This window comes from Loxodonta africana, chromosome 22 (genome assembly GCF_030014295.1).
Source record: "Loxodonta africana isolate mLoxAfr1 chromosome 22, mLoxAfr1.hap2, whole genome shotgun sequence".
Classification (NCBI taxonomy): domain Eukaryota; kingdom Metazoa; phylum Chordata; class Mammalia; order Proboscidea; family Elephantidae; genus Loxodonta; species Loxodonta africana.
The window spans coordinates 7,161,476-7,183,825 of NC_087363.1; the positions used below are offsets into that span (position 1 = coordinate 7,161,476).

Here is a 22,350-nt window from a genome sequence, read left to right on the forward strand (position 1 = left end):
AAGCTGCCCAGCCATGACTTAAAGAAGGGCGTGGGGAGAGCGGAGGACCTGAAACAGATTCAGCCGAAGCCTGAGCATCTCACTCAACTAGACTCCTCCTAACCATGAAACTGCAGTTGGGGGCAGTCGTGCTGGCAGCCAGTTTTACAGAGAAAGGGACATACTTTCTCTGTATGACATCCAGGCCGGGACTCTGCTTTATGCATCTGAACGCAGCCTCCGGAGGCTTGTCCTAAACAGCTGGACTTCCTGAGTATTTGTTGAACTGAAGTAGAACTTGCACTGGTGTGTGGGAATGTCTGCAGGAGGTCCCATGCAGGTGCATAGCGCTCCTTTAGCCAGACATACTGACCAAGTTAATATTTATGCGTGACTCTGCAGCGTATCATTCATTCACTTAGTTTATGTATGCCAGGCTGGCTCCATTCCAGGCACAGTGAACAAAACAGAACCCAAAATAAATAAGCAAATAAATGCCTGTCCTGTTAGAGCTTACCTTTTAGTGGGAGGAGATTGACAATAAACAATAACTTAGTAAATAAGCAGATTATACACTGTTAGAAAATGGTAAGTGCTGTAAGAAAAACTACAGCGACATATTGAACACTGGGAGGTTGGGGCTGGGGTGGGGACAGTGGAGCTGAGATGTCTGAGCTGCACCAAGAGAGAACAGGTCGTCTGGAGGAAAAGCATTCCAGCAGAGGGAACAGCCATTGCAAAGTTCTTGGAGTAGAGGCTTGTCTAGATAGCTTGATGAATGGAAGGGAGGGTGGTATGGCAGGAGCCAGGTGAGCACAGGAGAGCATCGTGGAGGTGAGGGGAGCAGGGTGAGAGGACTAGGGCATATAGGGCTGGTCTTAGTGTCCTAGGGCCGCCATTACAAAGCACCACAAGTAGGTGGATTTAAAGAACAGAAATTTATTGCCTCAGAGTTTTGGAGACTAGAAGTTCCAATCAGCCCCAGCTTTTGGGAAGGGTCTTCCTTGACAGTAGCCCTGGGCGTTTCTTGGCATTCCTTAGTTCCTCACGTGGTTGCTTCTCCCTGTGAGTGCCTCTGTGTCTGTTCTGCTGCAAAGGCCTTCAGCTGACTGGATGAGGCCCACCACATTACGAAGGGTGATCTACTTAAGGCCAGCTGATTCGATCACATGTAACCACTTCATGACAGCATCTAGACTCGTGCTTGACCCAACAACTGGGCATATAGCCTAGCCAGGTTGACACATAAAATTAACCATCACCGGGACCTATAACCAAGAAATTTGGCTTTTACTCAGAGAAATGGGTAACTACTAGAGGTTTTGAGCTGGGGAATGATAGATATGATGCACATTATCTATTGTGTTTATATTTTAAAAGGATCACGCTGGCTGTTATGTTGAAAGTAGGTGGTAGGGGGAGAGAGGCAGGGTAGAAGCAGGGAGACTGGGTAGAAGGTTATCGGAGTAACCCGAGAGAGATGCTGGTGGCTTGGCGGGAAAGTAGGCACTATGGAGGTGGCGGTATGTGGTGAGACTCTGGATATGTCAAGGCAGAGCCGTCAGGTTTGTTGTTTCTGTTTTTTTAATATTGTGTTTTAGGCGAAAGTTTACATAGCAAAATAGGTTCTCATTTAACAATTTTTATACAAATTATTCCATGACATTGGTTACATTTTCCACAATGTGTCAGCATTCTCATCATTTCTGTTCTGTTTGTTCTGTTTCCATTAATCTAGCTTCCCCTCGCCTTCTTAACTTCTCATCTTTGTTGACCGTTTGGTCTCATATACTTCATTACTTAAGGGCGCACAGTGTTCACAGGTGGTATTGTTTATTTTGTAAGCCAATCTATTGTTTAGATGAAAGGTGAGCCCTGGAAGTGGCTTCAGTTCCAAGCTCAAAGTGTATCTTAAGGCCATAATCTCGAGGGTTCCTCTAGCCTCTGTCATGCCAATAAATCTGGCCTTTTTTAGGAATTTGAGTTTTGTTCTACATTTTTCTCCCTTCCTATCCAGAACCTTCTATTGTGTCTCTGGTCAGAATGGTCAGTAGTGGTAGCTGGTCACCATCTAGTTCTTCTGATCTCAGGTTAGGAGAGGCTGTGGTTCATGTGGGCTATTAGTCCTATGGACTAGTTTCTTCTTTGAGTCTTTGTTTTCCATCATTTCCTTTTGTCCCCAGAGAAGTCGAGACCAATAGTTGTATCTTAGATGGCCACTTACAAGCTTTTAAGACCCCAGGCACTACTCACCAAACTAGGATGTAGAACATTATCATCATGAGCTATGTTATGCCAGTTGACTGAGTTGCCCCATGAGACTATGGTCCCAAGCCTTCAAACAAGGCGTTTGGTTATGTCTAGGAAGTATCTATAACTGTGCCCCTTATGTGTATACATAAACATGTATACACATATGCCCACAGATACACCTGTACATGCATACCCAGTTACTCACATGTCCCTTCCTATATACATACATGCATACGTGTCTACCTATGTAAGCACATGCATTTTTTTTTTGGTTGTTAATATTGTTGTTGCAAATTATATGTTATAGCATTTATTGACATTTTCCCTTATTGTTGTGTATTTCTTAGTGTCTTCATTTACCTTGGTCAAGTTGTGCAGACTTCACCCATATAGGGTGTTGCCCTTCCCATAACCAAAAATAACAAGTGTCTACTAGTTTTTTTTTTTTTACTGTCTACAAAGGGATTCCTCCTCTCTCCCTCTCCCATCCCTGGTAACCAAAGAACGTAACTTTTAGTGTGTAGACCTATTCTTGACTTTTTATGAAAGTGAGATTGTACAATATTTGTCCTCTTGTGATTGACATATTTCACTCAGCATAATGTCCTCCAGGTTCATCCATGTTATAAGAGGTTTCACAGATTCCTCATTATTCTTTACAGTTGCTGAGTATTTCATTGTATGCATGTACCACAGTTTGTTTATCCATTCTTCTGTTGATGGGCACTTAGGTTTTTTCCATCTTTTTGCTCTTGTGGATAATGCTGCATTGAACATGGGTGTGCATATGTCTATTCTTGTCACTGCTCTTTTGTCTCTAGGATATATGTACGTAGGAGTGGGACTGCTGAATCATAAGGTATTCCAGCTTTTTGAGAAAGCACCATAGTGTTTTCCATAATGGTTGTACCATTTTACAATCCCACCAGCAATGTATAAGAGTTCCAATCCTCCACAGCCTCACCAGCATTTGTTGTTTCCTGTTTTTTTTTTTTTTTATTCAGTGCAATTTTTGCAAGAGTGAGATGGTATTTCATCGTAGTTTTGATTTGCATCTCTCTAATGGCCAATACACCCTTCGGAAACCCTGGTGGCGTAGTGGTTAAGTGCTATGGCTGCGAACCAAAGCGTTGGCAGTTAGAATCCGCCAGGCGCTCCTTGGAAACTCTGTGGGGCAGTTCTACTTTGCCCTACAGGGTCACTATGAGTTAGAATCGACTCCACGGCACTGGGTTTGGTTTTTGGTTTTGGAATGGCTAATAATCACGAGCATCTTTTCATGTATTTGTTGGCTGTCTGAGTGTCCTCTGTGGTAAAGTGTCAGTTCATGTCCTTTGCCCATTTTTTGATTGTATTGTTTATCTTTTTGTTGTTGAGTTGTTGACATTTTCTATATATTTTAGAGATTACACCCTTATCAGATGTGTCGTTGCCAAGGATTTTTTCCCAGTCTGTAGGTTATCTTTTTAATCTCTTTGTGAGGTCTTTCAATAAGCACAAGTATTTAATTTTTAGGAAGTCTCAGTTGTCTAATTTATCTTCTGTTATTCATGCAGTTTTAGTTTTGTTTGAGAGACTGTTTATGCCGAAAATTAGGCCACCTAGTTTTGACCCTATGTTATCTTCCAGAAACTTCATAGTTTTAACTTTAACATTTAGGTCTTTGATCCATTTTGAGTTAGTTTTCATACATGGTGTGAAGTATGGATCCTGCTTCATTTTTTGGCATATGAATATTCAGTTTTGCCAGCACCATTTGTTAAAGAGTCTGTTTCTCCCCTGTTGAATGGACTTTGACCCTTTGTCAAAAATCAGCTGCCCATGGATGGATTTACTTCTGGGTTCTCAGTTCTGTTCCATAGGCCTATGTGTCATCGAACCAGTACCAGGCTGTTTTGATTACCATGTCTGTACAGTAAGTTTTGAGATCAGGAAGTATAAGACTTCCTTCTTTGATCTTCTTCTTCAATATTGAGACTTCCTTCTTTGATCTTCTTCTTCAATATTGCTTTCACTACTCGGGGCCTCTTTGAGCCATCAGGTTTTGTTGGTGGATTGAATATAGTGTGTGTGAGAAAGAGAGGTATCAAGGGTGACTCCAGGGTTTCGACCCAAGCAACTAAAAGGATTGAGTTGCCATCAGCTGACATGAGAAGACTTGTTTCTTACGTATCCGTAGGAACACTAGTGTTTTACGGTCTTTACGTCTTCAGTTCCTAGCATAAAGCCTACACATAGCAGGTGCTAAGTAAATGAGTGCTGAACTGTGGGGAAGCCATTGCATGTGTTGTCTTTACTGAGTACTTACTATGCACGTAATAGAGGGTACTGTTACCTTGGAATAGACACAATCATCACCTCTTTCGAGGACCACAAAGTCTTACTTGGATTAATAACTCAATGGCCACATTGGCTTTTTCTAACCCTAAATGTCCAATAGTGGTGGCTATAAATCAATTAACGGAGTTCACAGGGACTCTTTTCAAATTATTCTTTTGGGAATCCTGTATTTCTCACTCTACCACCATGCAAAATGGGCCAAGCATTTTTCTTCCTTGGCTTGGTTATACATTTGAGCGTGTGACTGTTGTGCCCTGACTACTTCCTAATTAAATCAAGCAGCATTGCATGAAACCTCCTTTATAAATTAATTTCCAGAGAGCTGAAACCTGTGTTGATCTGCTTCTTTCTTCTCCAAAGAGGGAAGGATTCTTGTCCATTCTTCTACTTCCTGGAAAAACGATCTCCATGCAGTTCAATTTAATCAATCCATGTCAGGAGCCTGAATTCAGGGAGGGCCTCCTGATAACCTTTTATTCCTCTTGAAGGCTTCTTAATCTCCTTTCAAAGAAAGAGCAAAAATTAAAGAAGAATTATCATCTGGGACAGGCGGTCTGTACCAGCTGTGGCTCTCTAATGAGATATGAAAAAATCACCTGTTGGCTTAAGGAAGTCTCCTGGAATCAAATGGCAAGTGTGCATGCATGGAGCTCGAGCCGCAGTTCACCAAGTATGAAAGTCGAGACCTCAGAGTTTTGAACCTTACAGTAGTAGCTTAACAATTTAGGAAGAATTTGATGTTGTCATTGAGTCTAGGGTGTGTAAATGCTTACCCTTGGCTTGAAGGAAAATCAACAAATGCGCTAAGAAAGTTTTAAAACCCACAGTTCAATCTTGCCTGGGTCCATTCATAGCTGTAGGTTGCTAAGTAGTCTTCATCCTTAGCCCTCGTATTTTTTTAATAGGTCAGTCAAGCCATACTCCTTCTGTGTGCTTTGGTGAGAGAGCAATGTCCATGAGAGAGGGCCTTTGTAGCAACCCAGCTCTGAAGAGTAAAATGGGAGAGACACTAACCCATGAAATTAGCTCCCCTGATCACATGAGTGGGAGCTTGGGTAGCAGATTGTTGTTTTCAGGAAACTATTTCATAAGGAACCGAAGCAGAAACCTCCCTGTCAAAGACTGTCCCTCCACATAGAGCCCTTCCTTCTCTTGGGCTAAAGCCAAGTTGCGCCCAGTACCACCATGCTCCTACTTCTTCAGAAGAAAAATTAGTCATTTCTGTGATACTAATATGTCTCCAGTATACTCAGCCCTTGATTAATTGTGGCAGTGGGAAGACAGGAATTGATTCAGTTCAAGATAAAGCAGGAACTTCATTTCAGCTGATGACTTCAAAGATGTCTGGGGCCAAAGCGTTTATCAGAGCAAATCATAAGAGCAGCTTAGATCATCTGAGCTCCTATCTCATTTCCTGCTCACCATCTACTGGGGTAAGGAGCAGCAGTGAAGGGCGAAATGTCCAAGGTAGCGTACGCACAAGAGGAAACAAGGAGACATCAGAAAGGAGCCCTAGGATGAGCCTAGAATAGGTGATTGCTCTCTGAATACCAGTGAAAATGGATTACTGCCTCATTTACAGAACTGGCATTGTGACATCTCATTTCCCCTCTGTAGGTGAAATGTCAGCTGGGTTACTAGCATGAGATTTCCCTTGAAAGAACTGGGTGACCTTGTTGACAGCACATCCTGCTGTCACCCTGTAAGTGACCCTCGTCAGGGAGCACCTCAGGAGGCCCAAGGTGCCACGAAACAACCTCACCTCCAGTCAATGACCCACTGAAAGTCCTGCGCCTTGCTTGGCTAGTGGGTCTCATGCTGCAGGAGCTTCAGGGGAGACGAGGTGGTCAGAGGTTTATACTGACTGGGAAGCAGTTGCTAGCTGGAAGCACTCTGTTCTCCGTGTCACGAATGTCAGGCTCAGTCACTCGATCATTCAACATCATTGATCGAGCACCTACGATGGCCTTGGGTCTTCATTGGGCTTGTAAAAGTAAATTTTTAAATGGGTGCTTTACTAAAGGGGCAGGGGCAGATTAACCAGTAAGTAAGGTTACTTACTCAAGCATACTCTGCATGAGCTTATTTGTGTTTACTTACTAGTCTGTACCGCACAGGTGCACGTGGGTTTCACAGGGGTTTATGAAATCGTGTGCTGCAGATTAGTAAGTAGGCCTGCCTGCGTGTGCCTTGCATATTAGGTAATCCGTCCATGCAAAGGGGCTCACTCAGTCTTGCAAAACAAACTTAACTTATTTAAATTTCTAAAAATCTGTAACCTAAACACATTCGGTCTTGATTTATTCCTGGTAGTGCAGTGGTTAGATGCTCGGCTGCTATCCAAAAGGTCAGTGGTTCAAACCCACCAGCCGCTCCACAGGAGAAAGTTGTGGCAGTCTGTTTCCATAAAGGTTGCAGCCTTGGAGACCCTATGAGGGAGTACTACCCTGTCCTATAGGGTCCCTATGAGCCGGAATTGACTCCACAGAGGTGGGTTTATTTGTATATGAGGAGAAAGAATGTGTGAGTTTATTTCACTCATTTAACAAACATTTGTCGACTTCCTTCGTGGAAAAATTTAGAAGGTCCTAGTCTCTGGAGATAGACTTCTGGGATAAAAGGCACATGGCCTTTGGAAATTAATCATCCCTAAAGTTTTCTCATTCATAAATGAGGCATCAGTAGTAGACTCCACCTCATAGGGTGTAATATGATCTGCCAGGAACTAAAGCCTGTATAGCACTCTCTTAGGTAATTCTCATCACAGTCCTATGAGGAAATTCATTATACGATGAAGAAACTGAGGCTTAGAGAGGTTAAGTAATCTACCCAAGGTCACACAAATGAAAAGTGGGGAGTCAAAATTGGAACCCTTATTGTCTGGCCTCAGACCCTATACCCTTGACCACTTTGTTTTACAGCCTCCATGTAGAACAATGCATGGCTGACCTGGGCATACGGATGACTGGAGATTTAGGCTTATTTGTGGGAGTTTATTGGTGAGGCTGGAAAGATAGGTCAGGCTAAGATTTGTAAGGTTATTGGGAGGTTGTGCTAAGGAGTTTGAGCTGTATTCTGTACGTAGCAGAGATTATCAAAGGATTTTGAGCCAGGAGGTCAGAGGATGTGTTATGTTTTTAAACACTAACGCTGACTTTCTCTCTACGATACCACACCCTTTTCAACCATCTCAAATAAAGGCATTTTATTCTTCCATCAGGGCAAGATGGGCCTGACAAAGTGGGAATTCTGGCAAGTGAAGTACTGGATCAGGAATGCAGTTAACTCCTGATGCTGGGAAGAGCAGAGCCCTGGTGGCGCAGTGGTTAAGAGCTCGGCTGCTAACCAAAAGATTGGCAGTTTGAATCCACCAGCTGCTCCTTGGAAGCCCTATGGAGCAGTTTTACTCTGTCCTATAGGGTCACTATGAGTCGGAATTGACTTGAAGGCAACAGGTTTCGTTTGATTTGGAAAGAGCAGCCCTGCATCAGTATAGTGTCCACTCAGGGAGCATGTCCAAGAAAACAAGGACACAGTTGCTACAGAACCACAAAGAATACTCAGAGCTTCATCTCAGCACTCTTTAATCCCCACATTAGGATACAATACCTGTTTTACCTAAGTCCTCTAAACCTCTTTTGCATACACACTGTTTCTGGTCTGCATGCTGAAGGACAGGCTAGAATCTCCCTGGCAGATAGGTAAGATTCCACGGCCATGACAGGCGTTGCTACTACCTCACAATGCTCCTTCCTGCTGAGACAGGACGCTGCCAACGAGTCCTGCTTGACACAGCTTCTGGGACAGAGTTTACCGATTGATTGACATTGACACCAGGGGTGGAACCTATTTGAGTTAAATTTCCTTGTTCCTTTATTCACCTGAATACATGGCCTGTGCTTTTCAAGGAATCCCTCACTGCCAAGGTTTACTATCTCGCACAAATTACAAAGGGTAAGAGAACCGTTCTCCAGCATTGTGTTCGGGGCCCAAATGTGAAATGGTTCTGGTTTATTGAGTACCTGTTCCAGGCCAGGCACAATGCTCAGCAGACTCATTATTCAAGAAGCTGTGGTACTGGGGGAAAAAGTGGTACTTAAGATCAAACAGAAATTTTTTAGTAAATTCTAGGGGGAAAAGGTATAACTGGGGTTTTATCTTGAGAAATTAATCAAAAAAGAAAGAAAAACTTATCTTACATTCAACAAAATTTAGGTTTTAATTTCAATCATGCCCAGGCTTTTGGCATGGAGAATAAAGCAATTGTTAAATATTTTTGTATGTTTTTCCAGTCAAGTCACGTGATAGCAGAGTAGTAAGTACGTTCTTCGCTTCGGGTTGGAATTCAGCAGTAAAATCTGAAAGGAGTCCATTTTGTGTAAAAGTTTCTGGGGCTTCCTCACCTTTCCCAGGAGGCTCTCTTGGCCCTTTGATAAATACATGATTCTTTCCAAAGTAGCTGTTGTCTCATCCTCCTGGTCAATTTTCTTTCCTTTTCATTGTTTTTTAACTGGTCTAAGTGTGTCTAAAGGGTTCCTAGTTGGTGCAAATGGTTAATGAGATTGGCTGCTAACCAATAGGCTGGAGGTTTGGGTCCACCCAGAGGCACCTTGGGAGGAAGTCCTGGCAATCTACTTCTGGAAACTCAGCCATTGATAACCCTCTGGAGCACAGTTCTACCATGACACACATGGGGGCACCACGAGTTGGAGTTGACTTGATAGCAACTGGTCTGTCGGATCCTCAGTCGACCAATATTCTGGTGCTTAATTCAAGCAGTTCTCCAGCATCACTTTTTCTACTTCGCTATTTCTTTCATCTTTGCAAGGTTTCCTTTATACTTTCAAAAAAATATTTATTGAGCATTTACAATATGTTCTTCCAGATGCTGGGATATAATGTGAATAAAACCACCCTAAAATTCTTACCCTTATGGGGCTTACATTCTTGTTTGGGAGGTCAGAGCATAAACAAATTACTATGGAGAAAAATTAAGCTGGGAAAGGAAGGGATGGAGTCTGTACTGGCAATGGAAGGTAGTAACAAATTTTAAAAGAATGGTCAGAGTGGGTTTATTAACCTTCACTTATTGTGTTTTAAATTCTCTCAAGATATAGTGGCTTGAAACAACAAATATATGCTGTCAGTTTGTGTGGGTCAGGAATTTGGGAGCAGCATAGCTAGGTGGTTCTGGCTTGAAGTCTCTCATGAGATTGCAATCAAGATGTCAGCTGGGTTTATGGTCTCATCTGAAGGCTCCACTGGGGCTGTAGGATCTACTTCCAAGATGACTCCCTCAAAGGCTCTTGGCAGAAGGCCTCAATCCTGCATTGCTGGGGGCCTCAGTTCTTCCCCAAGTGCCTCTCTGTGGGGCTGCTTGGGCACCCTCACAGCATGTCACCTGACTTTTCCCAATGTCAGTGATTCAGGGGAGAATAAGGCGGAGACACGATGCATTTGACCTGGCCTTGGAAGTCATACACCATCATTGCTGCATATCCTGGTGATTATATAGGTCAGCCCTACTTAGTATGGGAGCAGGCCAACCACACAATGGTGTGGATACTGGGAGGCAAGGATCGTTGGGGCCATCTTGGAAGCTGGGACCATAGTGGATTCATTGAAAAGGTGACATTTGAGCATTACGTTAGGCATGCATTTTCAGTTTTCTACATACGTCAAAGAAAGAGAGCAAAGAGTCAATAGGTTCAGCTAATTCTAATATAAGTTGAGAAGGATGTTTGTGTGGTAAGCACCTTTATAAGCAGTCAGTTCATTAGTACATACTTTCAAGTTATGAGACTTTGCTTGTGTAAAAAGCTCCAGGATCATTAGGACCCCTATTTCACTCCAAGGAGCCCTGGTGGCATAGTGGTTAAGAGCTAGGCTGCTAACCAAAAGGTCAGCAGTTCGAATCCACCAGCTGCTCCTTGGAAACCGCAGTTCTACTTGTCCTATAGGGTCACTATGAGTCAGAATTGACTGGACAGCACATAACAACATCAGTTTCATCCCATGTTATTTCACTTAATTTTTCCAGGCACCATGAGGGTAGGTGTTTTTATTGCCATTTTAGAGATAAAGAAATGGAGACTGAATGTGAAATTGATTTCCCAAGGCCGCACAGCTGGCAAGTGGCCAAGCTGGGCTTTGAACCCACGTCCACCTGGCTCTGATATCCATGTTCCTTGCACTGTAACTCTCTGCCTGTTGAGATGTTATTTCATATTTCAAACAGCTGGTAATTGGCAGCAGATCAGTGAGTGCTCTTTCTCCTCTACAGCTTTATCAAGCAGTAAAGGAGAATTCTTGCTAAATGGAGACTTCGTTGTCACAATGTCCAAAAGGGAGATCCGCGTTGGGAATGCTGTCATAGAATACAGCGGCTCTGACAACGTGGTGGAAAGAATCAACTCCACAGATCGCATTGAACAGGAGCTTTTACTTCAGGTAAAGACCTGGCCACGAGTCCACGCCCCTGTCCTTCCACTGGGCATCACCAGGCATGCAAACACTCTCCACTTGGTCTGCACATTCCAGGTGCTCTCAGTGGGAAAGCTGTATAACCCTGACGTGCGCTACACTTTCAATATTCCAATTGAAGACAAACCTCAGCAGTTCTACTGGAACAGCCATGGGCCCTGGCAAGCGTGCAGCAAACCCTGCCAAGGTATCTACTTTGGAGTTGAGTTTTGGGGTTTTCTTTTATTTATTTACTTCAGAGGCAGTCAAATTCCACAATCTATAAACTTTTCTGTCTGCACGCATTCTGTATTCTCCTTTCTCTGAATCTGTTTGACCGTTTTTGACTCGCAAGTTTAGCTTTTTAAGGGATTTCAGATATACTACATGTCCTTCTCCTGTGGGGTTTACACACAGGATAAGCTGTGTGCAATCACTCTGCCACTTTCCTTTTTCCTGAGATATGGATATATCTAGTTGTAGTACCTATTATCTCCTTTGTCTAAATGAAGGAGCTGTGAACTATAGCCAGTGGGCCAAATCCAGGCGGCCTCCTGCTTCTGTAAATAAAGCTTTATTGGAACAGAATCACGCCATTTGTTTATTACCCTGTCTTTGGCTGCTGATGGCCTGTAGAGGCAGCGTTCAGTAGTTGTGACAGATTGTTTGGTCTGCAAAACCAAAAATATTTACTCTATGGCCCTTTACAGAAAGTTGCTGATCTCTGGTTTAAATAGTTTATGGGATAGGTTATTTTCTTTGGATAACTTTGTTTTTCCTTCCTATTTAGGGGAGCGGGAAAGAAAACTTGTTTGCACCAGGGAATTGGATCAGCTTACAGTTTCTGACCAAAGATGTGATCGCCTGCCCCAGCCAGGACCTATTACTGAGCCCTGTGGCACAGACTGTGAACTGAGGTGGGGCCACTCTTTCCTCATTGTCTTCACTGGGCTGTGAGAGTCTCAGGGCAGGTCTCTGCCTGTGAGGAGCAGGGGTCCTCGTTATCCTCACTGGACTGTGAGGGTCTCAGGGCGGGTCTGTGCCTGTGAGAAGCAGGGGTCCCCATCATCTTCACTGGGCTGTGAGGTTCTCAGGGCAGGCCTCTGCCTGTGAGAAAAAAAAAAAAAAAGCAGGGGTTTTTGTCTTCACTGGGCTGTGAGGGTCTCAGGACAGGTCTGTGTCTGTGAGGAGCAGGGGTCCTCATTGTCCTCACTAGACTGTGAGGTTCTCAGGGCAGATCTGTGCCTGTAAGGAGCAGGCATCCCCATCATCTTCACTGGGCTGTGAGGTTCTCAGGGCAGGTCTCTGCATGTGAGGAACAGGAGTTCTCATTGTCCTCACTGGGCTGTGAGGGTCTCAGGACAGGTCTCTGCATGTGAGGAACAGGGGTTCTTATCTTCACTGGGCTGTGAGGGTCTCAGGACAGGTCTGTGTCTGTGAGGAGCAGGGGTCCTTGTTGCCCTCACTGGGCTGTGAGGGTCTCAGGGCAGGTCTCTGCATATGAGGAACAGGGGTCCTTGTCTTCACTGGGCTGTGAGGGTCTCAGGACAGGTCTGTGTTTGTGAGGAGCAGGAGTCCTTGTTGTCCTCACTAGACTGTGAGGTTCTCAAGGCAGGTCTGTGCCTGTGAGGAGCAGAGGACGGGATTTTGGTCCTCTTTCTTGTGTTTCAGTGAACCTTTGGTTTTCTTGTTCTTCTCCTAAGAATGAAAAATAGCTAATATAGAACAGTATTTAGCCAAAGAAGTTCTCCTTTGATCCTCACAGCTTGCTTGGGTAGGTGTTATCATGATGAGTGGGTCACATCTTACACAGAAGTTTGGTTTGAAAGTCAACAGAAAGGGGAAAGCTCATCCCTCAAAGTACACATCATGTTATGTATCCACCCCGGGGAAGAGCTCTCATGCATGTGAAAGCCGTAACACACTACAGTAACGGAAGGAATGAGAAGAAAATCTATATACAGGTGTCTAGATATTCAAATAATTCTGTATTTAAGAAAAGTATGAAGTCTGAGAGACAGCATGGTGGAGGGGTAGAGAATTCTAAAACTTTTCCATTCGCTTGTGGGGTTCACCATGACTTTGTAGCTTGGGGTTGCATTGCACGATCTGTGTCAGTTAAATGTAGATAAGTCAGTGCTTTGTCCTCCTTTTTTTTTTTTTGTCCTCCTTTTACAGAACAGAAATTATCCATGTAGGGTGGTGTAGGAACTTGCTAGGGCCTCATCATTCATAAGCAGCAGAGTGAGCACTTAAACATTTTGTGGGTTCCACATGATCATGTCAAATCCTTTCAAGTCATATTGGATGCCTGTAGTGCTAGACTGAAGATTTTAAGGCCCACTAGAGGGTCTGGGAGAAGAGAGGAGTGCTGTGATCAATTAGGAATGTCCGTGTGGGAGCTGGAAGAGGAGTCATGGTGCAGTTCTGACCTAAAAGCTGTGACTTAAAGCCCAGGCACTTTCCCCCCCTCACTACCCAGTGCCACTGATTTGCGTTCATTGGCCCGTCAAAAGGCATTGGCAGAATTCCTCATGAAATAAAATAAAAAGAATATTAAAAGGGGATGCTTACACTAAACCAAAAACCAAACCCACTGCTGTCGAGTCGATCCCGACTCATAGCGACCCTATATTACACTAAAAAAATATATATATATTACACTAGGCAGTATTAATCCTTGTTAGAGGGAGTTGCTTCAGCCAATGGAGTTAAATTAGTTAAAGTTCTTTTCAGAAAAATAATTAGTTAGCTAATTGCTTAACTGAGTTAATCACTAAAGTTTAGGGGGGAACTCTTTGAATTGGTGGGTAGATTCCTTAAGGTACAACCTCAGTAAGTTGGAAAAGGTGACATTTTTAGACTAGCCTTCCATCCCATTACCCCTGGATCCTCTACTACTCTGAAGGTAATAATAAGACAGTGCACCATTTACTTAGAGCTTTTTTAACATATATTACTCCTAGTTAATCATCACAACCATACAGCAACATAGGTGTTGTCCTAGAGAAAGTTCAGAACATTGTCCAAGGTCGGTGAACTTATTGGTGGAATGGCAGTGCAGCCCATCTGACCCCAGAGCCTGTGCTTTAGGAGAAAGGTTGTTTTATTCTTAGTCAAGTAATCATGAAGGCTGATACTATTGATCCTATTCTGTGCAGTTTTTCTTCCTTCATGGATAGGAGTAGTTGCCAGGAGTTTTGTACCCTGCCCGTGTTCCCTACCTGACTTGGGTCCCCTTCAAAAAAAACCCACTGCCACGGGGTCAATTCGGACTCACAGCGACCCTATAGGACAGAGTAGAACTGCCCCATAGGGTTTCCAAGGAACAGCTGGCAGATTTGAACTGCCCACCTCTTGGTTAGCAGCCGCAGCACTTAACCACTACGCCGCCAGGATTTCCTGGGCCCCCTTAGCTGTCATTTATCCACTGGACAAATCAGACGGGTTGGTGGAGTCTCAAATGATAAATGCAAATATCGTGGCACTCCTGCCTGCAGCGCTCAGCATGCTGTTATGATCGCAAAGAAGGCAAGTTAGCACACAGCATTTCCGGTAATAGAATGTGACTGTAAAAAAAAAATAATGATTCTTTGAGAACCCTACTTAGAGTTTTCCCAAGGAGGACCAACTGGAGGGTATAGATCATGTTGGAGTTGTTACTTCAAAGAATCTATTATTTTTCACTTTGGGCAGATTCTAAAAGGAGCTGCAATTTAGTTTGTGATGATACCAGCTGATCTGATGGTCTCCAGAGTTTCTTCTATATAGAAAGCTTTGAGATGTAAAGCAGAAATTCAGAGATCTTTACAAAGCTAATGTACTGAAAAACCAAAACCAAATCCATTGCCATTGAGTCAATTCCGACTCATAGTGAGACTATACGACAGAGTAGAACTACCTCATAGGGTTTCCAGGGAGCAACTGGTGGATTTGAACTGCTGACATTTTGGTTAGCAGCCACGCTCTTAACCACCACACCACCAGGGCTCCAATGCATTGAACCAAACCAAACCAAACCCATTGCTGTCAAGTTGATTCCAACTCATAGCGACTTTATAGGACAGAGTGGAACTGTCCCATAGGGTTTCCAAGGAGCTGCTGGTGGATTTGAACTGCCAACCTTTTGGTTAGCAGCTAGGCTCTTAACCACTGTGCCACCAGGGCTCCAACGCAGGCAGCCCCAAATCCACAGGACGTTTATGTAGGTTTGCACAGAAGACCTCCTCAAGCATTATGGTTTATGTTGTGCTGTATGAAGCCTGACTGGAAAATAAAACACCAAGGGCAGTAACCATAATAGTAATAGCTACTTTTTTTTGAGTGCTTTCAATGTGTTCAGTGCTGCACTTGCCTTGCCTCCGTTAATAGCCCCACGAGATAGATTCTATATTCCCCCATTTCACGGATGAGGATGCTGAGGCTTAGTGAGGTTAAAGGACTCCCTGGGGTCACTTAGCTAATAACTACTAGAGCATCGTACATTCACATCCAGACCTTTCTCTATTCTAGGGCTCATCCTCTGATTTTTATTAAAAGTCATTTCACAATTCCTAGGTAAAGCCAGGGCTTAAGTCTTCTCATTTCATATAGTAGGTATATCAATGGTGCTATTCTAAACCTCCCGTTTGGAGAAAGAGGCCTATTTTTTTTTTTAATACTTGAACGCTGCTGAGTCCAAACAGGGACAGCAGTCAGAGCACAGTGGGGGATGATAATAGCACCCGTGGCTGATTAAAGGCAAGAAGGTGAAGAATTGTGACCATGGCTTAGGGTGTGGTAGAAGTGACAGACCTCAGGGGTAGGAATTGAAAGTGAAAAGAGAAAAGAGGAGTTGAGGATGAGCTTATAAAACCTCATAACCAGACATGCAGACACTCATGCCTGAAATTAAATAGATGATGGTGTTTATATGCCAGTATTCCAACTCCTGTCTTACTGGCTTTTACAATTTTTGGAGAAATTGGTCATTGAAAAATATACAAAGACATAACTGAGCCTTAAGAAGGTGTCCTGTTGTTCTCCTTGTCAGCTTGACAGTCGCTGTGATTGTAATTTATACGAAAATATAAAGAAGGTGTCCTGTTATTCTCCTTGTCAGCTTGACAGTCACTGTGATTGTAATTTATATGAGTCATTGCTAAATGGCCCCGTGTGAAACTGAAAGAATGGAGAGAGGATTGTTACTGACTGGTGAAACTCAAAAGAGTTTTTGAATTGTTTAAAGTAGTTTCTAACCCAGTGTTTGTGGAACTCTGGTTCCAGGGGGTGATCCATGGCCAACTGGTATTGGAGAAGTCTTGCAGAGTATCTCCTTCCCCTGTGGAGATTCGTAATGCTAATAACGTTTTGAAGGCTCTGAGAAATTGTGCGACGTAGAAACTTGTTTAATCCAGTGGTCCTCAAAATTATTGCACAAGCCCCACCCACCCGCACACAGACATACTTACACGTATTTTCTCAAACACTTTAGAACATGCTTTCCTGAAATATAGTAGCAAAATACATCTGTTATATGAAATGAACTGAATGAACTCAGAAACACTGAAAGAGCCATCTTTGCATGAACGCTAAGTTCCAGAGAGAGAATATGAACCAGGTGATGAATTTTTAAAAATGTTATTGTGGTAAAGTATATATAATATAACGTTTGCCATATTAATCATTTTTAAGCATACGATTCAGTAACATCAATTACATCACGGTGTTGTGCAGCCATCACCATTATCCATTTCCGGAACTTTTCCATCACCCCAAACAGAGGTTCAGCGCATTTAAGGTGATAGCGCTCTGACAGGAACTTTTCTGAGGAAACGCTGTGACCTTTCTCCAGACTCTTCAAGGTCCTCTGCCCAGATTCCAGGCATTGTGTGGCTTCCAGGGACACTACTACACTTTTCCAGCCAGAGATGCTGCTGTGTTTTTGTGTGGGGACAGGACGCCTGCCTCCCATATCCAGGATGGAAAATAACCTTTCCACAAGGAAATGGTGACAAAGGCAAAGACAAGGTAGCCAAAAATCAAAGGGCAGATGAAAGTTCCAGATGCCCCTGTTGAATTGGTCCACCTTTTTGCCTCACTTCCTCAGGGAAGTGAGAGTCTGCCTGATTAAACTGTGACAGGATGAGATAAACCATTGTTTTACAGGCTCTCGCTTAACATGTTCCATGTTAGCACAAAATCCCCAAAATACTGTGTCATTCTAACAGAAACTGTCAGTAGCCCACTTTATTTGCCAGATGGTCATCTCTGACCTACTTTCGGGCAGTAGTGAGAAATTCCAAGATGAGCATGTGGCCAGTACGCCTCCTTTTTTCCTGAAGTTGTCTGCCCTGCACAGGTTTGGATGAGAGAATTCTTGGCCTTGGACAGTGGAGAATTAATAATCAAGAGTGAAATCGAATGAAGATTATTAAAAAAAATTATCCTTTTCTGAATTTCTCACTCCAATCAGCAAAATATGTTTCAAGCTCGTTTATGTAGAATATTCTATTCAGTTCAAGTATTTTATTATTGCTATTAACGTAAGCACTGACCACGTTCCTGGAGGCATTAAAAGAACCAATTGATTTGGCAACATATACTGAGCACCTACTTTGTACCAAGAAAGGCTCATTAGGGCACTGGGGATACAAAGGTGACAAAGATTGGTCCATTTAAATGTTACAAGGGTATAATCTAGTTGTATAGAATGTGGCCCAAGTCTTCAGGGATCATACAGCCTTTACTCACAGATAATAATGTCCACAGGCCTTAGCACACTTGAAATGCACAGTTAGCGGAATCCAAATTACTCGATCCTTTATTCCTTCACAGAATGTCCATCTAGTACCTTCTAGCACAGGCCAATGTAAGGGAGATTTCCTCAGGTGAGTTTCCAATGCTGGTTCTCCATTGAAGAATCCGCTTGTGAAATGAAATATTGGGCTGCATGAACCTTTAAATATAAAATTGCTTTTTTTCTTGCTCTGTTGAATTTCTTTTTTTTCTCTTTTTGGTTGCTTGCATTTCAGATTGGCTATATCGGGAGAGTGTCTTCACAAAGATAGAACCTCTGTCTGTCACTCTGTGACTTTCATGTACACTTGCAGCCATGAAAAAATACATGGAATAAATTCTGGTTTAAAATTGGATTTTAGTAACTGACTGTGGCTTTTGGTTCCATGGTACTTGAGTTTAGAAAGAATAGAGCTCAACTCTTCCACCAGTGAAATACAGATTGTCAAGTATATTTCAGCAAATGTTGGTTTCTCCCATTGTTTATGCACAGGTGGCACGTTGGCCGCAGGAGTGAATGCAGTGCGCAGTGTGGCTTGGGTTACCGCACACTAGACATCTTCTGTGCCAAGTACAGCAGGCTAGATGGGAAGACTGAGAAGGTTGATGACAGCTTCTGCAGCAGCCAGCCCAAACCCACCAACCGGGAGAAATGCTCCGGAGAGTGTAACACGGGTGGCTGGCGGTATTCTGCTTGGACTGAAGTAAGTCGTTCTCACGCAAAGAGAATCCCCGTCTTGGATTCCAAGTCTCACTAGTTGACAGCATCTCCTCACAGAGCTGCGTGAAGAAGCCCAGTTTAGGCTATCTGGAAAAGAGTGCTGTGATTGATTTATAATGCCTGACCCCATCTGTGCTCTGTAGAATATTATGATTTGTTGTGTCTGGCATGGGCAAGGCATGTGGAAAATTGAGAGTGCTGAAACACCTCTGAACCAATCGCTTTTTCCATACCCCACAGGCCATTTCCAGCTTTGTTTTCCTATGCTAGTTGACTAATGTTGACTTAACATAAATAAATTGATAGCATGAACAACCGATGACTGCCCTGACAGGGAACACAACAGAGGACCCCTGAGGGAGCAGGAGAGCAGTGGGATGCAGACCCCAGATTCTCATAAGACCAGATTTAATGGTCTGACTGAGACTAGAGGGACCCCAGTGGTCATGGCCCCCAGACCTTCTGTTGCCCCAGGACGGGAACCATTCCCGAAGCCAACTCTTCAGACATGGATTGGACTGGACAAAGGGTTGGAGAGGGATGCTGGTGAGGAGTGAGCTTCTTGGATCAGGTGGACACTTGAGACTATGTTGGCATCTCCTGCCTGGAGGGGAGATGAGAGGGTGGAGGGGGTTAGAAGCTGGCAAAAAGGACAGGAAGAGAGAGAGTGGAGGGAGGGAGTGGGCGGTCTCATTAGGGGGGAGAGTAATTGGGAATATGTAGCTGTATATGGGTTTTTGTGTGAGAGACTGACTTGATTTGAAAACTTTCACTTAAAGCACAATAAAAATTATTAAAAAAAAAATTGATAGCATGAGCCACCAGTCGCCATAAAGTTGCTGCCAACTCATGGCGACCCCACCTGTAGAGTAGAACTGTGCTCCATGGAGTTTTTACTCATTGATTTTTTAGAGGTTGCTTTCCAGGCCTTTCTTCTGAGGTGCCTCTGGTTAGACTCCAACCTCCAACCTTCCACTTAACAGCTGAGCACGTTAACCCTTTGCACGACCCAGGACTTCAGTATCATGGACAGACATTCCCAAAGTAACTAGAATTGGCCAAGGCTATTTTTTTTTTTTATTGATGTGTTTGTTTCTAAAGGGCTGGAAGGGACAAGCCAGTATCGCCAGGATCCTCAGCAATAATTTTACATAAATCCTGTCCTTACAGTGTTCTAAAAGCTGTGATGGTGGAACCCAGAGGAGAAGGGCTATTTGTGTCAACAGCCGGAATGATGTTCTGGATGATAGCAAATGCACTCACCAGGAGAAAGTCACCATTCAGAGGTGCAGTGAATTCCCTTGCCCACAGTGGAAGTCAGGAGACTGGTCAGAGGTGAGCAAGGAGGGCCGTCATTTCCCCTGGGCCATCTCCGATACTCTAATTCTGGGCCTCTCCAGGCCTAGCCAAGGCTAAACCTCCTGTCCCTTTCTCCTACGCTCCTTGAGGAAGCAGCAGCTCTAGTCCCCCGCCTGCATATGGCTGTAGTCCTGGGCAGGAACTGCCCCCGGTGACCTCAGAGGCACAGTGGACCTGGCTTGGTCACCCACTACAGTAGCTTTGTTGGTAATTTTGGAGTTCCAGTCCCTCACCTTCCCTCCACTTTGAGCCCTAGCCACACCCTGAAAGGAAACCACGGCTTTATTAATTGTAAAGCTGCACTGGCTTAGATCCAAAGTTAAAATGAGGTTTCCTACTTCCTCGTATTTGAAACAACGGAATTAGACCCCAGTGAGTGGCCTATCTGACTGATCCACCCAGTTGCTAGTTGAAGCCTGGACTGAAGAGAAAAGGCCAGGCTGAACATTCCCGATCTGTGTGTGTCTCATCACTTCCCTGACAAGGCACAGGCTGTCTGTCCCTCTGTGGTTCAGTACAGGTGGAGCCAAAGGAGCAAGAGAAAGAAGCCGAGCTTCCTTCTGGCTTCGGTGGTACAGATTTAGCACTCCCTGTTAACACAGCCCAGTGCGGTTCTTACCTAGCAGTGACTCACTCCACATTCCTTCAAGGGGAACATGTAGGAGGGGAACAAAGCCAGTTGCCATGGAGTTGATTCCTTCTCACGGTGACCTCATGTGTGTCAGAGCAGAACTCTACTCCAAGGGGCTTTCGGTGGCTGATTTTTTGAAAATAGATTGCCAGGCCTTTCTTCCAAGGCATGTCTGAGTGTACTCAAACTGCCAGTCTTTCAATTAGCAGCATATTAACTGCCACCACCTAGGGACTCCTGGGAACAAGAGTCCCTTATTTATGGACCAAGTGAAAAACGTGGGGAAGGAAAAAATGTTTGCCTGCTCCAGCTACTGCATCCGTGCCCTTAACCCATCCGTGTGAGGACAGTATTATTTCTGACATAAAATAAAATGTGAATCTTCAAAGGATATTATAATGCTAGACAAGTAGCATTGCATGTGATTAACTGTGTTTGATTTCTAGACAAATTAACAATAAACCTTTGTAAGAATGCTTCATAAAGCGGGGTGGGAAGATCAGCCTGTAGGTTCAGTATATTCCAAAGTTCCTTAGATAAAAAACTGGGAAGAAAGCAGCAAAATGTTAATAAAAACTGTCTCTGGATAGTGAGGTTTGGGATCATTGTAATTTTCTCTTTTGTGTTTTTCTGTGTTTTTTTTTTTTGAATTTCTACAGTGAGCATGGATGACAGTGGTGATTATATTTAACATTTTTGAATGAACACTAAGGATTTACTTAGATTTTCTTTCAATTTGGTTTTCACAACCCTTTGCAGGAGGCTCTGTTGCTATCCCCATTTTACAGATGAGAAAATTGAGGGCAGAGAGATCACATGACTTGTGCAGTATCCCTTAGCAGGTTGAATGAAAGAGTGAGCCTTGTTGCAAAGGGGACAGGAAGTGCTGTGGGAAAAGAGCATACCTGTCTCTGCTGATCAGGGAGTAACCCCAGGAGCCACACGCCTTGTTCAGAAGTGACCTGAGTGGCTGTGCCTTTCATTGCAGTGCTTAGTCACCTGCGGAAAAGGGAACAAGCATCGCCAGGTCTGGTGTCAGTTTGGCGACGATCGATTAAACGATAGAAGCTGTGACCCCGAGAGCAAGCCTGCCTCCATGCAGACCTGTCAGCAGCCGGAATGTGCGTCCTGGCAGGCGGGTCCCTGGGGACAGGTATTTTGAATGATAAGGTTCTTAGCTACATTCTTTCTTTCTTATCTGGAGAGAGTTTGGAGAGGGGCATTCCAGCGGTGGGGCTTTAACCTGGGATCCAAACACCCTGCCGTGTGGTGTGCGCTATACCTCTGGAATGCCGAGTCAGTCACGCGAAGCTGTGCAGCCGTGGGGTGCCGCCTGCCCTCCTGGAGCTGATTATTCCATTTTCAGTCCCACATGCATGTCTGTGCTGTTTGGCTTAACGCTGTAGCTTGAGCACATGAGCATTTGAACAAATTCACAGCAGATTTCATGTCTGGCTGATGTTATCTTCTAGCATGCCTCTGTGGGTTGGCTGCAGAATGTCATCCAATGCCAGAGTTGTTGGCAGGAAAGCCTGGACTGGGATGCGGAAGGGATGTTTCAGTTCCCACTGTCACATTTCAAAAGCTCACCTCCATGGCTACGTCCAACATGTCAGACTCTTCTAGCAGAATTATTAGATGAAAGGCTGCAGAGTCAGCGTGCTTTAAAAGAGTCATTTCCGAGTCATCCATTCTGCTGGCCCCACAGGCTTAGTTTGAACCATTCTTAAAGGACAGAGTGGACGTTTCCCTTGGGCTTGCACTTGAGAAGCCACGACTCTTGGTATTAAGCTTTCCTAGAAGCAGATGCACTGTGGGTACTATTTAA

The 22,350-nt window shown here is 44.0% G+C and overlaps 1 protein-coding gene across 2 annotated transcripts in view; it reads left to right on the top strand.

Annotated features, from left to right (window-relative positions):
* The window catches only part of ADAMTS9 (ADAM metallopeptidase with thrombospondin type 1 motif 9), a 196,417-nt gene that overhangs the window by 62,778 nt on the left and 111,289 nt on the right, over positions 1–22,350 (top strand). For both annotated transcript variants that reach the window (XM_010589691.2, XM_003410031.3), the window contains exons 17-22: positions 10,856–11,022; positions 11,113–11,242; positions 11,825–11,951; positions 18,305–18,515; positions 19,703–19,867; positions 21,511–21,675. In XM_010589691.2, coding sequence (XP_010587993.2) covers positions 10,856–11,022; positions 11,113–11,242; positions 11,825–11,951; positions 18,305–18,515; positions 19,703–19,867; positions 21,511–21,675 — 965 coding nt within the window. The remainder of the gene's footprint in view (positions 1–10,855; positions 11,023–11,112; positions 11,243–11,824; positions 11,952–18,304; positions 18,516–19,702; positions 19,868–21,510; positions 21,676–22,350) is intronic.